Source organism: Prunus persica, chromosome G6, assembly GCF_000346465.2.
Source record: "Prunus persica cultivar Lovell chromosome G6, Prunus_persica_NCBIv2, whole genome shotgun sequence".
Taxonomy (NCBI): Eukaryota; Viridiplantae; Streptophyta; class Magnoliopsida; order Rosales; family Rosaceae; genus Prunus; species Prunus persica.
In genome coordinates, this window is record NC_034014.1 from 22932332 (window position 1) to 22950636 (window position 18305).

Genomic DNA, 18305 nt, shown 5'->3' on the forward strand with positions numbered 1-18305 from the left:
AGGGCATCCAAGTCAAGCTAGGAAGCTCCTCAAATCAAGGCCATGTTTTTATTTTTATTTTTTTCTATTGATTGATAAGCGCACAACAATACTGAAAGTGTTTTTTTCTTTTTCTTTTTTTTTCCTTTTTGGGTAAAGAAAACAGTTACAATCTTGGATTCTTTGATCTACCCCATAAAGTTTCATGCACAATTATCATACACAACTTTTTTGTTTATATACCATAAGCTTTTTGTAGTTATCTTAAATCAAAATACAAGTGATATTTTTTTTAATACAAGCAATTAGAGGAGACAGGTTGACACAAATATTCATTGGGTGATTGAGGGTTTCGAGTTTTTGTTTACATAAGTGGAGGTGAAAGAGCTCAACTAACTGAGTTATTACCAAATAGCATATAAGCGATATTGAAAAAAGCAGGATTCGAAAACAACTTCGAATGCAAAGATAACTGTTCTTAACAATATGAACTACAAACTCCTTAATAAACTCATAGCCAAGAGCGGATCTATATATGGGAAATCCATTATATTGCTCTATTAGGCAAAGCTACTTGCGAATCGTTGAAGTACAAATTTCACCCACCAAGTGTATAAACAAAAATATCTCAACTGCCATGCCAATGTTTTTCATCATTCATAAACGTTTGTTGTACCATCCCCATTAAAAAAAATGAAAGAGTATAGACACAGAAACTAGAGACAAACTGGCCCTCAGCTAATGGCCGGCCCCAGAAGCCACAAAGTTCACAGTTCCTCTCTTCACTCCCAAACAAGAAAAAAGAGACACACTATTCAATTGGGTCGCCTGCCTCCTTTTCTTCCTTCAATCTAATAATTTTTTTAGTGCTTTTTCGGCACTCCACCTCCTTTATTTCCCTACCCCTTTTTTTAAAATAAAAAAAATTGGTCCAAACCCCTTCTCTTTATATTCCACATGTCTCACTTCCTCCCATCCTCTAAGCCTCTCTCTCCTCTACTTATAATCCTCTCAAATTCTCACTATCTTCTTATGCTTAGTAATTTCTTATCACAATCACAGTGCTTGTAGAAATGGCAACAATTGCAGCAATTACAAACATTTCTGCTGCTGCTGAAGACAGAGTACTGGATCAAGATTCAGTCTCTGAGCAACTAGAGGAAGAAGAAGAAGAAGAAGAAGACAATGTGTCACTAAGTGATCTTCCAGTGAATTGGAAGAAACAAGATCAAACCCAATATCCAAACACTAAATCTGAGCCTACCCATGCCAACATTGAAGCCCAAGATGAAGAATTTGATTTTGGTTATTCAATGCGCGGCACCTCTTTTTGGGCTGACACCAAAATGTGTGCTGCCGATGAGGTGTTCTTCCAAGGCCAAATTCTCCCTCTCCGCCTCTCAGTCAGCTCCGACGCCGGATTTGCCGGCTTAACCAGACGGTCTCCGGCGAGCAGCGTCGGGTTCAGAAGCAATAGCTGCAGAAGCAGAATCAGTCCCAATTCATCATTTAGCAGCAACAGCAGCTCCACCACCACCACCACCACCACCACCACTACCACAACAGCAACAAGAGGCATTGCTTCAAGCTCAAAGCAGAGAAGCCCAAGAAGACCCAGAAACCAATTCTACACAGAGCCCAGTCCAAAACCCCAAATCAAAATTCCAAATCCAAGACTGGAAAAAGCTGGCAGCCGACGCCATAATTCTTCGATGTGGGATTTTTTCAGGCTGGGTTTGGTCCGTACGCCTGACATTGAATTGCAGGACATTAACAAGGCACTTCGAAGTAATAGCAGCGCCAATAAAAGTTCCGTCAGTCGAAATAGCAGCGTTAGCAGCACCCACAGCACTAATTTCATCGCAAATTACTACAACGCCACTAGCGCCGGCGGTGTTTTGAAGTCCGAGGACACGAAACAGAACAAACAGAGCAAGCAGAGAAAACAGAGGTTTTTTGATAGCATTCATGGCTGCAAGTGCTCGTTCGAAACTGTGGCGTCTGATAACCTGATCGTCAAGAGCAAATCATCAAGCAGTGGGAGAAGCAGCTCGAGTCACATCAATGAAAGCAGAACAGAAACAGAATACTCGGCTGCGCATGCAATGCTGAAAGAAAAAGTAGAGGTGGAGTTGAAGATGATGAAGAATAATAAGCAGAAGCAGAAGCAAAAGCAAAAGCAAAAGCAGGCCATGTCGCATCACAGAACGTATGAATGGCTAAAGCAGCTGTCGCATGCAAATTCTCCTCCTCCTCTTCCTGTGCATGTTTAAAGTTGATGGACCATGGTGGGGCTTTAGATTGTAGAAAAAGCTTTCTTCTCATCAAGAAAGCTATTTTGATTTCCCATGTAACGTTTGTAGCTTTTCTGATGAGAACTTTGACTTTGGTAGAACAATCATAGGCTCTCTCGCATGCCTGCAAATTTGCTTTATTTCACTATCATTTTGTTTTAGCCTTTTTTTTGGGTTTGCTTTAATTTGAAATAATATTACATTAGCATGCAATGCAAGTTTGTAGTTTGGCCATGGATGGAATGGGGGCTCCAATATCAAGATTATTCTCTTTCTTGATTAATTTTGAATTTAGCTTTAATTAGTTGTATATTTTTATGATTAATTTTGAAGATTTATGTTTAAACTAATTATAAACTCAAGCATGGGTGGGAGAGATAGTGCATGCCATGGCAGCATATAGGGTTCAAAGTTGTGGTTGTGATGATTAGAGTGTGAATCTGTAGAAACTTTTTCTGGTGGGTGTGGTCCGTGTGGAGCTGTGGGGTTTAAGATATTGGAGATTTAGATGGCATTATTTTGAATTTTCGTGACAGTCACAACCCACAAGGGAACACGAGACAGAGAGAGAAAGAGAGAGGTGCTGGGGAAAAGCTAATGGAAGAGGCAAGCAGGAATGGAAAGACTCATGAAGTCCCTTCAAAGTTCAAAAATAATGGGAAAAGGGGGTTGTGATTTTTTTTTTTCTTTTTCCTTTGATACAAATGATATTTTATTAAACTATAGGGAATGAGATTCGAATTCAGGAGCAGAATGGGAAGTACATCTGCGCTAACCAATTTAACTAAGTCCATATCTGCAGTTGAGAAAAATCTTAATGCAAAACTTTTATTATTATTTGTACAATTCATATAAAAGAAAAAAGACCGTGCATAACTAACTACTCATAACTATTGAAGTCACAATTCTTTCTCTTTGGTTTGGGGTTTGCCCCCTATATTACCAACAAATTTACAATTCTTTTACAAGACAAGACAACACTCATAGGAAAAGAAAAACAAAAGATGAAAGATTTTATTATTTTATGCATATATTCTTTTCATAGTTTTGGGATTTTGAAGGTCTAACACGGCTCCACTTAAAAAGTAAACAATTGGGAGCTTAAGAGCATAATAGATTTTGACTTTGAAAATTAAGTAATGTTAAACCCACCAAATTTGTGATAAAACTTCATTGACCAAATAATATTTTTTTAAATTTGGTCTTTTGTTGTTATTTTTCACTTATTTTTAACATATAAAATACTAACATATGCATAACGACTCTTCATCACTTAAGCTATAATTCCTTGCTCATAATAAGATGTTAGTTGATAAACAAACTTAATGAATTTAGCAGAATTGTTGAAACTTTTATGTGTTTTATTTATAATCAAATTATTAATTTATGCTGGAATTCTTTCTTTCATAAAAAATTAATTGATATCTGTTAGTTCCATGAATACGCCTGCTAATACTAAAGAGAAATTATATATGTTACACAAAATTTTGGTATATGAATTTGCAATCTTAACTGGGATGCGTATATCAGAGTTTCTTCGATCTTTCATGATTGTTAGTGAAGATGCACCAAATTGTCTTAATTTTGATGTTAGATCGCTCTATTATTATAATGGCCATTTACAGTTAGTGATCTTTTTAACTAAATTATGAATGCAATCCTAAAATTTAGGGAGATTTTGGAAAAGCCCAAAGGAGAGAGAAAATTTTTAAAAGAAGCAAAAATGGACAAAATTGCCCTTATTTATTTTTTGATTTCCTAAGAAATCCTTTACATTTGCATGTCTTTGGTTTGAAAGTTGAGAGGTTATTCCGTCTTTTTTCAAAAAGCTTTGGCTTTTTCCAAAAGTGAAAGTTTTTTTATGAGTAAAACCTAAATTTACTTAAAATTTATACAGTAAAAAAATCCCCCCCTATTTACCAACTTGATAATCTCAACATTTTCTAAAATATTTCTCCTTGGACAAAGAAAAAAATTTCCCAGCACCTAGGGAGATACCAAATTCCCAATAGTGGTCAAAAAGTGCGGGATTTCTGAAGCACGTCCATCCAACCGAAGTCTTTCACCTTGTTGAAATGGAATGGCCCCAAATTTTAAATTCATACCCAAGAGTCTTTCCAATTATTTGATTCCAGATTGATTTCGACTTCTTTGTCTCACATATCTGAAAATTTACGGTAAGATATTTGATTGATTTCCTAGTGACATTTTAAAACATGAGGAGAAAGGCATGCAGTAACATTTCAGAAAATTAAGGATTTCTTCCGTGACCTTCAACGACAGTTTTTTAGGTCAAGTACTGAGTTTCTGTTTTTTGTGTGAATGTTGGAGAGGTGGGAATATTCCTCTCATTCATTTCCTTTCAAACTTTCTCTTTACTCTTGTTGGAGCGGGTAAGGAATTAAAATAATGAATTCCAATAATCATTAGATCTAGGGGCCTCCTCTTGTCTTTGATAACTTACAGTAAGTAAAAGTTTCATAACCAACAATTTTAATATAAAAAAAAATCAATGAAAAAGGAAACAATCAAACTAGAAATTCTCTTTTAAACAATTGGGAAAAAAAAAATTTCATCACTAGATTATGAATACTCATCCTTTTCTAATGGACGAATTTTACATCGATAATGTATAAATAACATACTGATACGTTTTGTTATTTACATATTATCGATAATGACACTGTGTTGACAAAAAATAAACGTTAGATAAAAGATAATTGTTTTAAAAGACGAACATTTTACAAATTGTGATTCGGTGACCTCAATTTGCAAAGAGTAATTAATGACTCTTTCTTGTTTGTCTTGTCAAACGACAAATGGAGGAAGTTGGTTTCTTTGTACTACGGAAACACAAAAATAGTGTTGTTTTTGGACAAAAGAAGAAAGAATCAAATTGTTCGTTGGCTGTTAAGAGTTGTTATGGATTATAGGGAGACTTTGGAAAAACCTAAATTTACTTTATATTTATACACTCTTTAATATTAAAAGTCAAATGAAAAAAAAAGAAAGAAGAAAAACTTGTAATAAATCGTGGGAAAATCAAATCAAATGGTCTCCATCCCCAATTTCGTGCGTTGTGAGCTCTATCTATCTATCCATATATTCGTGACCAGACTTTTGCTCCCCAAAATTCCTAAAGAATATGATTCTCTCTCTTTCATCCGACAAATCACAAGATAAGTTTTCTCCGTCCACCTCAACACCACCTTCCAAAAACCGCTTATTTTGAACCGTTGGATATGATTCAAACTCCCACATTCCAAAAACCAAAAACCAAGAAACCCGTTTCTCTTTTTAAAATACGACTTATAAAATTGATCAAAGTCTTTGTCTTTGGTCCTACTTCCCTCTCTCACTCCCCTTCTCTCAACGCAAAAAAATTTCCCGGAAATCTTCCATTCCCCTTTAACACGGAATCCCCACGTCTCTCTCTTTTTATTCCAACACCATCCATCCTTAACCACCAAAACCAAACCAAACCCCACGCATTTTCTTTCTTTCTTTCTTTCATAGTTTTTCCCAAAAACCGAAGTGAAAGAATCTAATAAGTAACCAGAAAACCAGAGAGAACCCAGTTGGACAATGATGTTGGAGATGTGTCGGAGGCCATTGGAGAAGTGCTTTGGAGGAGGAGATGGTGGAGATGGGCTCCTTTGGCACATGGACCTCAAGCCCCACTCTTCTGGGGACTATTCGATCGCAGTGGTTCAAGCCAATTCGGCGTTGGAAGACCAGGGACAGGTGTTCACATCCCCTTTCGCCACGTATATTGGGGTCTATGATGGCCATGGTGGCCCTGAAGCTTCTCGCTTCATCACCAATCGCCTCTTCCCCTTCCTTCACAGTATGTAGTACACCCTCTAGCTCTACAGAAACACCCAACCCTGTTTTTGTTTTTACTTTTTAGCTGTTTATTTTCTTGTATATTCAGTAATTACATTTCAATTACAAGAAGAATTTTATGTCTTGAGACCAAAAAGACCTCCACTTGACTTATAGATCATACAGATTTGCTTAGCTCAAGTAGCTATTCAACTTTGAAGAAATTCAAACCAACATAGAACATGCTTTATTGTGTTCTTATTCTATTGTTTTTCCTTTGACTTAATATTTTCATCAATTAATCAGATGGGTATTTTTCTTTGGGTTATTATTATGATAAAGTTCACAACTTTTCTTCAAGATGAAAGGGAAAGATTTTTGTTTTTATTTAAATTGAGTTGGTTTTTTATTCTTCAGAGTTTTCAATTGAGCAAGGTGGACTGTCAGAGGATGTGATAAGGAAGGCATTTGATGCAACTGAGGAAGAGTTCTTGGACTTGGTTAAGGCATCATGGCCTGTCCGGCCGCAGATTGCTTCCGTAGGTTCATGTTGTTTGGTTGGCGCAATTTCAAATGGTGTTTTATATGTTGCTAATCTCGGAGATTCGAGGGCAGTTCTTGGCCGGAGAGCATCAGAGGGGCAGGCGGTTGTGGCAGAGCGATTGTCTACAGATCACAATGTTGCAGTGGAGGAAGTGAGGAAGGAGGTTAAGGATCTTCACCCTGATGATGCACACATTGTGGTGTACACTCGTGGAGTTTGGCGAATTAAGGGCATTATTCAGGTACAAAATGTGGCTTCTTTTACTTCATTGATCCTCTGGCCCGTCCGTATTTCTGAATTGATTAACATATCTATTTTTGACTTATGTTAGGAGCAAATTTAATGTGTCCTGGAATATCAGATGACTATATTGATAACAGTTTGATGGAATTTATTTTTGGCCTACTGTCTTGTCATGATGGTAATAACGTTAGTACTGATGCTTTTCCCCAGTATGTACCATATTATGGAGTACTAAACTAGAGAGTTAACAATTTTATTTTATTTTTCCTTTGGGGAAGTTCAAAATATTTTCATTTTTAAGGGTAAGTTGTTTCAAATCTGAATGCGAGGTTTTGTTCCACGATGAATTAGAATCTGGGGGAAAAGGGGTGGATTTGCCTTTAATATGTTATTTTTCCCTGCAGTAATACCATACTGTTCCAAAGCATGAACCTCGTTCTTGAAAGATGTGATCCTGCTCTGCTTAGGTGCATTGTTTTGAAGATAACTCTTCAAGGAATAGATTCTTACAATCATTCTTTCTTGATGTCTATGAAGGAAAAGTCCACAATTTGATGTGGATATGGTATTCTCCCTTTGTTTATCGATATCCTTCTATCTTCACGGGTTTTGCCTCTTTGGCAACTTTCCAGCCAGCTAAGAATTTGAGTATTTTAAGCAAATGGGGTGATGGTTCATAGAATGCACATGAAAACCTAAAAATTAGGGTATTGTGAGTCTGTGACTAGTCAAAATCACAGTTGAGCTGGTTATGTGTATGTGACCTTTTTGACACTCTCATAAGCAATTAAAAGTCATGATAATTTTAATGCCCATTACAGAAACACACATAAAGATATGATGATGCATGCTCCAACAGAGCCCCTACGATGAAAATTTAGTTGTGTGGTAATCAGTTTATAAATCATAGATACATTGTAAAAGTGAATGTATTATTCTTCAGAGTAGTTGCTTTACCTCTTTCATATTTGAATCTGCCTGTGATCTGATGAAACCTCTCTTTTGTAGGTGTCAAGGTCAATTGGTGACGTCTACTTGAAGAAACCCGAGTTTAATAGAGATCCGCTCTTCCACCATTTCGGTATACCTGTTCCTTTAAAGAGGCCTGTTATGACAGCAGAACCCTCGATATTAGTTCGGAAGTTAGAGCCACAGGACATGTTTTTGATATTTGCAACAGATGGTCTCTGGGAGCATTTGAGTGATGAAGCAGCTGTTAAAATCGTCTCAAAGAATTCAAGAGTTGTAAGTCCCTGGCAAAATTTATCTCTCTGTTGGTGTTCATTTATAAAACTGACTATAAAAGTATAAGATATTAAGAGTTGCTTCAATTTTAACTACAGGGAATAGCAAAGCGGTTGGTCAGAGCTGCGATTGAGGAGGCTGCAAAGAAAAGAGAATTGAGATATGAGGACATAAAAAGAATCGAAAAGGGGGTAAGGCGCCATTTCCATGATGACATCACCGTCATCGTGATATTCCTGGATCATTCACAAGTTTCCCCAAATGCTAGTTTGACAGATCCGAGCCTCTTCAACTGCACCAGTGTTCCTGTTGATATCTTCTCCATGAACGGCGATGAAGCCGATGTATCACTCCACACCATTCCCTGAGAATATCAGTTGCACAAGAAAATGCACCATTGTGTAAATAAAATGAGAATTTATAAGTAGGTGCAGCAGGCTGCTAGATTTTACAGGAAGGGTTTGGTTGTGTACATAGTTTGGTGGCAGATTGAAGGTGCTGTTGACTTCCCAGCTCTGAGCTTTGACCTCATTTTCAGCACTTTTCTCGTCGGCGTATAATTTGTTGTGATTTACACATGATGTATATACTGGGATTTATTTATTGAGATTAAAATTTGCAACTCACAGTCCTGATAATTTGAAAAACTTTATGTCATTATACAACTCCTTTCTTCTTCCCCTTTTTTCTTTTGCCCCCTTAATATCTTGTGCGAATGAGCTTGAATACGTGTTCATCTTTCACCGACCAACATTTAATAACTATATATTAAAAATTATGGTAAATTACTCAAATGGTTCTTAAATTTATACTTGATTTATATTTTGGTCCCTCAATTAAATTATTCGTTCAAATAGTCCATCAACTCTATATTATTCGCTCCATTGGTCCCACCGTCTAATTTTTTGTTAGATTTAACCAATTTGCCCTCATATTTAACGAAAATATTGACATATGTAACGGTAGGACCACTGGAACGAACAATATAGAGTTGATAGACCATTTGAACGAATAATTTAATTGAGGGATCAAAATGTAAATTAGGTATAAGTTTGAGGACCATTTGAGTAATTTACCCAAAAAATTATACAACTGGGAGGGAGAAGGGGCTGCCAGATTTCAACAAAGTGAGGGAGGAGAGAGAGAAAGGAGATAGGTTTTTATTTAAAAATTTAATATTATTTCTTAATATTTAATTACACTTAAGCTAAAAAGGTGGACTGTGCATTTGTCACATCATCACTTAACAAAAGACCAAACAGTCAAATAGAAGGAACATGTAAATTGGTCGAATTTTAAAATATTAGGGGGTAAATTGACAAAATTAAACCTCAGTGGCCCATTTCATGAATGACCCCAAATCTTAGGGGATAATGATATTAGCCCATTAAAAAGAATACTACTATTTCCACCCATCTGTCATATTTTCCCACCCACTTTATCTTCAAACTTTTAAAGACAAATTTACCCATTTGTGAAATGACTTCTGTACCATATCACTTCCTCAAGTCAAAGCGTAATTCCTCTCATCTTACTTTTCTATGTTTCTTTGCGTTTACTCTGTCTTGTGAACTATTCGAAGAATTTTCTAGGTGGGTTTTCTTCTTTACCCAAAAGAAAAAAAAAACTAAAATTTGTAGGTTCGTTTTGGAGTTTCTAAAATTGGGAGGTGTTTTTTCGTGGGATGTTTGTGGTTCAATTTCAGTAAAAATTTTGGCTTGTTTGCTTGAATTTTTTTGTTTTTTTGTTTTGTTTTGGGGTTAAGGCTACAGAGAGAATTAAGATTTGTGGTTTTGGTATTACAAGAATATGAGCTTGGAGCGAGTGCTGGTTTCTAAAGCTAATTGGAACAAAACTAGGGTTGTTTTAAGATTGGTTTTGGAGTTTTTGGGTATCCCTTGAAGCTTTGGAATGGTTTGACTTTGTGGGTATTTAGCAGAAGTGCATATATTTCGTTTGGTGAAATTGTATTTGAGATTCAAGGAGTTGGAAAGTTTTATTTGAGCTTTGTTTTGAAGTTCTAGGCATTTGTTTTGAAACTTATGCGAATGGCTTGACTTTGTGGGACATTGGCGAAAGTTCATTGATAGGGTGTGTGTGTTAGTGTTTTCTTCAAAATGAATTAAAGGGCATTTTAGGAATAATGGTGGGTGGAGAAATAGGACAAGGAGGTGGAAATAGTAGCACTCATTAAAAATTATACAATTAGGTTCTTTGTTTTCATCAAACCTAGTATAGCAGTGGCGTGATCTTATCACAAGGTTCTTTACTGGCAAGTATTCCATGTGAACCATCGGTCCACCGCCTTCAAAATGTTCAGAAAAAACAAGACAGTGACGTACAACAAAACCCAACAAAATTAGATATTAATTTAGGGATATGTTCTTAAAAAAAATCTTAAGTTAGAATATATATATATATATATATATATACAGAGAGCTTCCATTGATGGATCCCTCAAATAAGCTTATTTGAGGGATACCCCTTGTAGGCCTCACTCCGAATTGTATTTCATTAATCCAAACTGTCTATTTTGTACATACTCATTCAAAGATCATCTCTACAAAAAATCACTTGAATCAGATATCATTTGACCACTCAAGAATAACCTAAATTGGGGTTATTTGGGCATAAATCCCCAAATTGGCACAAACAATACAAGAATCCTAGGAGAGTGGCATTGTGACATAATATACTTCCATAATGTTCTTTTATTTTTCCCTTAACATGTACCTCTCACAAATTTTCAAATTTGGTTTCTCTTGTTGGATTGTGTTAGTGAACTATTATCAACCGTTGATGTAATATAAAATTCACTAACCTAACAAAAGCAAATTCCTTAGCATAGCTAGAAGTATAATACTTTGTATAATCATAAAGTATACATATATATACACACACACACGCACACATACACATTTTGTTTACAAAAATTAAGAAGAAAAAAAAGTATATGATTCATGAAGTTTAGTAGGTATGATCGATCCACGGTGGTCTAGCTAGGATGCGGGCAGGCCCCAACTCTACAGTAGATTACGTAATGAATGTAGTTGTGGTGAGTTGAAGCTTGCCCTCGTGGCAGGGCAGATGTTGTCGTCCCCCGCATAGCTGCAGCCCGCGGAGTTTAGACTCGCATTTATCATAAAGAGAACTGGTGCACAAGTACCAATAACAATCACAATTCATATATATAACCCTTCTAGAAATGTTGATTAAATATCTCTAACTCATTACCATACTTGTGAATTGTGATCACTCCAACAACCACCGTTGATTTTCATTGCATTAATTTGATTTGGTTTTGGATTTTTTTAAAAAAGAAATATTGGCGTAAAGGACTTATAATTTAAGTAGTTAAAGGGCATTTACCTATACATATTCTAAGTCCTATGTTCGATTTCCTCCTCTCCAATTTCATTTTTTTTTTTTTGTGTTGAGGTGTATAGTGGCCAAAATATCAGCTAATAATTGCTGATTATTTTAGGTCCATCGATGAAGATAGCGATATGATAAGTTTGTTTGTTTGGAGATCTTATACTAAAGAGCTGAATATTCAACAGACTCGACGTTGTATTATTGTCCCAAAACAAACGCAGAATATTCCAAATTTCCTTTTCTGGAAATATTCCAACTTTCAACGAGTGAGAGAGAGATGTAAATAGCCTTCATACAATGTATTGGTCACCATTCAAACCGTACACACATCTCGAACGAGGGATTTGTTTTTAGTTACATTTCTGGAATGCCAGTTTCAAATTTTTAGTTACACATTTGTGAACAGAACTAACAAACTAAACCAATTGACTTGCCATCTTCCTAGTTTTTTTTTAAATATTCTTTATTCTAAAATACTAATTCATTGTTCCACCATGCCCACTAGTACCATGTCTCATGGTCCTATAAGCCACTTGAACTATGAGTCAATGTCATAGATATAGAAATACATAAAAATAATTCTTTATAATATGAAAAATATTTGGCTCTTCGCATGTAAGGAGTCGTTACAGTCAAATTACAATCAGACATGTATTCATAAACTTTTTTTTGTTTGTAATTTTAATAATTAGAGTTTAGTTTCGCATATCATATATTTTGGATGTGAATTTTTCATTTTCTAAAATACACATTTTCAAAGTGCTATAGAGATTCAAACTTAATATTACAAATTTACGGGTGAATGCCTTCTTCATTCGGCTAGACCCAATTGACTGCTGTAACGACAAATAGCTCCTCAAGTTGCCAAGTAGCGTCCTAGTCAAAACAATAAATGGTACGCACAGTAAGCTCCAGTACACGATCAACACCCGATAATTGCTCTCTCACTGATCTTATCACCAGGTACTCTTTTATATGTGGTACTAGCTACACGCTTGTCAACCAACCCAACAAGGACCAGAGAGGGGGAGAGCCACCGAGCCACCGAACCATCGAGAGAGCCATTTGAAATGGGAATTGTAGAAGAAGCTCACAACTTGCGGGTCCTGGGCTCAGGCCAGCAGGTCATAGTCCTAGCCCACGGCTTCGGCACCGACCAGTCGGTCTGGAAGCACCTCGTCCCCCACCTCGTCGACGACTACAGAGTCGTCATGTACGACAACATGGGCGCCGGAACGACAAACCCCGAATACTTCGACTTCGAGCGCTACGCCACCCTCGAGGGCTACGCCTACGACCTCCTCGCCATTCTGGAGGAGCTTCGGATCGGGTCTTGCATCTTCGTTGGCCACTCCGTCTCCGGCATGGTCGGCGCCATCGCCGCCATCACCCGCCCCGACCTCTTCACCAAGCTCGTCATGGTCGGCGCCTCTCCTAGGTAAGATCCGCGGCCATGAATTAATTAACCGGTTATCTTAGTCAATTATTATACAATTCCGCTCAAGTCCCACAAACCCAAATTTACCTTTTTATTCCATTAATAATTTTGTTTTCTTTCCGGGAAAGTGGAGGGCAACAGTGTTCTGCTGGGTTGGCTGAAGTGGATCCATCAATCTAATTAACTAATCAAGTCAATTATTAGATAATTAACCTACAGTTCCACAAAACCCAATTTCTTAATCTCGAAAGATGCATGACGATTTGCTGGGAGTGGATCCATCAATCTAATTAACTAGTTAACCTAAAACCCCACAAACCCAATTACTTAAACCTTTGGATTAATATATTAGTTTATCCGATCTTGCTCAATCATTTTTATGTTATTTAATTCCACTTCCAAAACCCAATTAACCAATTTATTAATCAAACCCAAACAATCTTTCATTCAGGTATCTCAACGACGTCGACTACTACGGCGGGTTCGAGCAGGAAGATCTGGAGCAGCTGTTCGATGCCATCCGATCCAACTACAAGGCTTGGTGCTCTGGTTTCGCACCCATGGCGGTCGGCGGGGACTTGGACTCGGTGGCGGTCCAGGAGTTCAGCCGGACCCTCTTCAACATGCGCCCCGACATTGCCCTCAGCGTCGCCCAAACCATCTTCCAGAGTGACACGAGACAAATTCTCCATCTGATCACAGTGCCCTGCCACATTTTGCAGAGCGTAAAAGACCTCGCTGTCCCTGTCGTCGTCACAGAGTATCTGCACCAGAATCTGGGCGGCGAGTCGATCGTGGAGGTCATGTCATCGGACGGTCATCTTCCGCAGCTGAGCTCGCCGGATATTGTTATCCCGGTGATGCTCCGGCACATTAGATATGATATTGCGGCGTAATTGTTGTCAAAAAATAATTATGATAATAATAATAATAATGTAGGTGGTGGGGCTATGGCTAGATTGGGAGTGATTAGTTAGCTTTGGGACGATAGGTTATTTGTGGTGTGGACACGGGTCGCTGTCGTGTTCAAAAGTCGTGGACCACGTCATGTGAAGGAATGGGTGTTATTGTGACACGTCGCGCTTTTTTAGTATGAAAGCTTGGATTCATGGTGTTTATATAAATTATAATCAAGCTTTTATTATTAAGACATGCTGCAAGACATGGAAAATTTCTTAAAATCAGTCCCCTTTATCTTGTGCGAAGATTTTCATGGTGTGAACACGTGTATCGTAACAATCGTTGTTCCTTTAAATGCGTTCAAACTTGCAAAACATGGTGTGAACATGTGTATTGTTTCCGTTCCTTCAAATACGTTCAAACTTGCAAATTCGGACTCTGTGTCCACGCTAATTCAGAATATGTCCACTCCTTGCATTCGAGTTCGATTCAAAACATATATTGATGATGGCAGGCCAATCGGTCACGAAATCCTAAAAATCACAGCAATAATGCCAACAAAATTCAGCCCAAAAATCACAACATTAGTATGCAAATTCCAGCGTAAAGAAGAGTACTTGGTAGAGTTGTGTTACCATTTGGAAAAGTGATCAATTGCTTAACAAGAAGCTGCATACACAATAGTTATCAAAGGCAGGTGACGTTGCTACTGTTTTTCTTAAAGAAAACAACCTTTTTTGTGTTTTTTTCATTCTTTCTAAACACATGGGAGAAAAGTGTTGTTTCATTTTTATTTATTTTAATATTGAAAGAGTTTTTCTATTTAAACTCCATATTTTTTTTGTTCATCCCAACAATTAAATCATTAAGCTCTTAAGTTTTATTACTGTGTAAAAATACAAAAAAAGTCATCCAACTTAATACTTAATAGTACATCTATACACACATTTCACACACTTAGAATAAACATCTATGAGAGCACTGCCAGAAATTACGTCCAAACAGTACCCATATTTGGTGACCAGGCCATGGATTTGCTTGCTTAATTCCAATGTAAATAAATCAGTCGAGACATCAAGAAGGCTGACGAATGTCAAGAGACTTGGGTGGAGCAATCTAAGCCTCATCTTATTGAAAAGATCCAGCGCTTTAGACATTTTATCACGTCTTCAGTAACCTTCAATCATTGCATTGTAAGAGACCACATTATGATCAGCCATTGAATCGTGTAGTTGTAAGAGGTTGACTAATGCTCGCCTTTTAGTTTGGAGGTTTTGGGTTGGAAGACATGGGCCTTGTTGTGACTGAAGAACAGGGCAAGCAAAGGTGGAGAAGTTGAGGGTCTGTGTCTTTGTGATCTTCTTCTGGCAATGTCTTAGGTGCAGTGCAAAGTTTCTCTCATATCATAGGAGAGGATGCTCTATTCAAATTGTATGTGTTTCCTTTCTTTTATAATATTGGTACATGACAAAGGGATGGCTGATTGTAGTTTGCACCCAAGTTATACTTTGATCTGTATTATTGGTTGACAACATTGTGATTACTGGTTAACATAGTTTACTCAACAAATTTTTTTTATTATTATTTATTTATTTTTGCTTTTTGTCTTTTTTTTTTTTTTTTTTTTTAACAAGCGATATTGAGGAAAGGGAGATTTTAATATGGGACCTTGAGTGCAAGGCAAGAGTAACTGCTTCTAACCACTTGAGCTAGCTACAAATTTGGTAGGATGTATTTGCTGGCATTGCTCTCATAGATGTTATCCAACTTAATAATAAAAAAATAATGCTGCTACACATTTGACAACAGTGTTTTTATCTCTTTAAGTAATGTGAGGTTGAGGTGAACTTAGAGTGGTGAAGGGTACGATAACGGGGTGTGGGGTGTGAGGTTGATGAGTTTTTTTAATTTTTTTTATGCTGGGTGTGTATTTAGGGGTAGTTTGGGAAGATAGTGGGGTTTTCTTAGAAATTGTGAAAATTTGAATTAAAAGTTAGGGTGAACTTAGGGCCAGTTTGGCATTGCTGTGCTGTGAAAATAATCGCTGTCAGATTTGCTGTGAGAGAAATCAGTTGTGAGAGAAAGCAGTTTAGCGTTTGGTAAACTTTTTGTTATAAGTGTTGTTTGTACAATAATCAGCTTTTGAGTGTTTGGTAAATTTTTTTGTAAAAGTGCTATGAGCTGTGTATAATGACTAAAAAGGGCATTATATTGAAATGACTTTTCTGTTAAAGTGTTTGGTAAAAGGAAAAGCACTTTCACTTTAACGTATATAATTTTTTTGTATTAAATATGTTTCCATCACACCGTAAAAATTATTTTAATTATAAAATAAATAAAGTATTCAATTAAAAATAAATATATTGTCAATAATATGGTCATAACAAAAATTAAAGTAGTCATAAACAAGCAATCATATACATTTCTAACCAGATGAACTCATTAAACTTGCGGCTATATGATTTCTCAATGCCTCCATTTCTTGTGTTACAGGACCATCTTCTTGTTGTGCATCAACCTCTCTCTCTCAATCTCTTCATCTTGAGTACCATTTAGGTCATCTTCACTTTCATCAAAATGACAATCACGTTTCGCATGTCTTCTTATATAGTTATGAAGTGTCATGGTTGCAATAACTATTTTGACTTGTTTTGCAAAAGGATAACTAGGCATGTCGCGTAAAATACTCCATCTCTTTTTGCATACTCTAAAAGTGCGTTCAATAACATTTCTCAGGGAAGAGTGTGTATGATTGAATACCTCTTTATGACCCATCGGTTGAACACCCCTACGAAAATAAGGAAGATGATATCTTTCACCTTTATATGGTCCTAAGTAGCCTCTCATTTGTGAGTATCCCGCATCTACTAGATAAAATTTTTCTAAAAAAAATTTAATAGATTATTCGCAATGTAAAAAAATTTAAATATAAATTATATGAATTTCTTTTTCTTTAGATAGAAATAGTACTATTTGGAGGTTTAGGAAAATTTAAACTTTGATAACGTAAAGCCGATAGAAATATCCTTGTGTCATGGGCCGTGCCTTCCCATCCGGCACATGCAAATATAAATTGCATGCAGCCATCACATTTTGGGTAGGTATCCCCTTTCTACCAATAAATAGTATTTTATTAGAAGGAGATACTACAGCTTGCACATAAATACCATCTATAACACCAATACAATCCTATAAGTGATAAAAAGACAAACATAATATTAATTATAACATTATAAAACATAGACAAATATTTAATAGTAGATGCAATAGTTACCTTGAAATGAGGCATATATCTAGAATCATGTAGGATTTCCTTTGGAGTGTTGTTAAACGCATTTTCCAATGGTTTAATTACATCCACAGCTAAACGACATACAACATCAAGTAAGATACTAAAATATCTGCTCACAGTCTCACCAGAATGTTGAAAGCGATCTTGTGCTTGCCTATTTGCAGATCCATGTCCTAAGATGTTCAAGAACATCCCTAACATCTCAACAGCACTCATTCTTCTTGAACCCTTTAATCCATAATTGTTTTGCAATTCATCACACAATCTTGTAAATACATCTTTATCCATCCTAAACATATTATGGCAACGACTTTCATTTCCTTGTAACACTCCCATCGACCAAATATTCCCTGTTTGATGGTCATTCATACAAGGGGTCTTATGAATATATTTCACGTAATAAAGTTCAATAAGACGAGCAGTGACATATATAATTTGGTTGATCTCCTTCTCATCTTCTAGAATGGACATGTTCTAAAATAACCTGCAAATGTGTTTATTTACTTCAAATATCATTTTCACTGTGCATGCATGTTTAAAATATCACTAACAAATTCAAATAAATGATCATCCAGCATTAATTCAAATATCAATCACAAATTCAAATAAATTAACAACATAACAACGAAACATAAATTAAAGCTACTAAACTATCAAATTCTAGTCTTTAGCTAACTCATGATTAAGAAATTGAAGTTTGAGGTCAGGATCTTCCATGACAACAAACATCTCTCTCTTCTCTTGAGCACAAAACAATTTAGTTGCAAACCACCACAACTTGTTACCACGCTCTGCCCCAGGTAAAGTTGCAACATCTTTCATCACTTCAGCAATACTAGTTCCTTGTGAAACTATATTAGCCATTGATGTTCCAGTACTCCTACTCTCAACCACCTAAACAAGACGTTCAATTTGTAGTGATAATTTTGCAGCACCTCCTATTTTTCCCCCTCCTTTACCTTTCTTCTCATTATTATCTTGAATTTCAAGTGATTGATTAGTTCTCTTTTTTGGCACATTGTTTGTAGTTTGAGTGGTTTTAATTGGAACAGACTCATTCGAATCACCGTTAACTTCAAGTTGGTTGACATCATCATCACTTTCAATTGGAAGTACACCAGATAAAGGTGCCCAAGAATGATTACCAGTGGCTGTGACATTCAAAAACAT

At 36.5% G+C, this 18305-nt stretch overlaps 3 protein-coding genes across 3 annotated transcripts; all 3 read left to right on the forward strand.

Moving 5' to 3' along the window:
- Window positions 105–2516, forward strand: LOC18773322 (uncharacterized protein DDB_G0271670). Its single transcript, XM_007206731.2, has one exon. The coding sequence runs from the start codon at window positions 1053–1055 to the stop codon at window positions 2250–2252; it is 1200 nt and encodes a 399-aa protein (XP_007206793.1). The 5' UTR covers window positions 105–1052; the 3' UTR covers window positions 2253–2516.
- LOC18773708 (probable protein phosphatase 2C 78) lies at window positions 5527–8809 on the forward strand. Its single transcript, XM_007205295.2, has 4 exons — window positions 5527–6120; window positions 6516–6883; window positions 7894–8130; window positions 8229–8809. Exons 1-4 carry the CDS (start codon window positions 5859–5861, stop codon window positions 8496–8498), a joined length of 1137 nt encoding a protein of 378 aa, XP_007205357.1. The 5' UTR covers window positions 5527–5858; the 3' UTR covers window positions 8499–8809.
- Window positions 12516–14124, forward strand: LOC18772344 (probable esterase KAI2). The gene is made up of 2 exons (XM_007205655.2): window positions 12516–12943; window positions 13395–14124. Exons 1-2 carry the CDS (start codon window positions 12576–12578, stop codon window positions 13837–13839), a joined length of 813 nt encoding a protein of 270 aa, XP_007205717.1. The 5' UTR covers window positions 12516–12575; the 3' UTR covers window positions 13840–14124.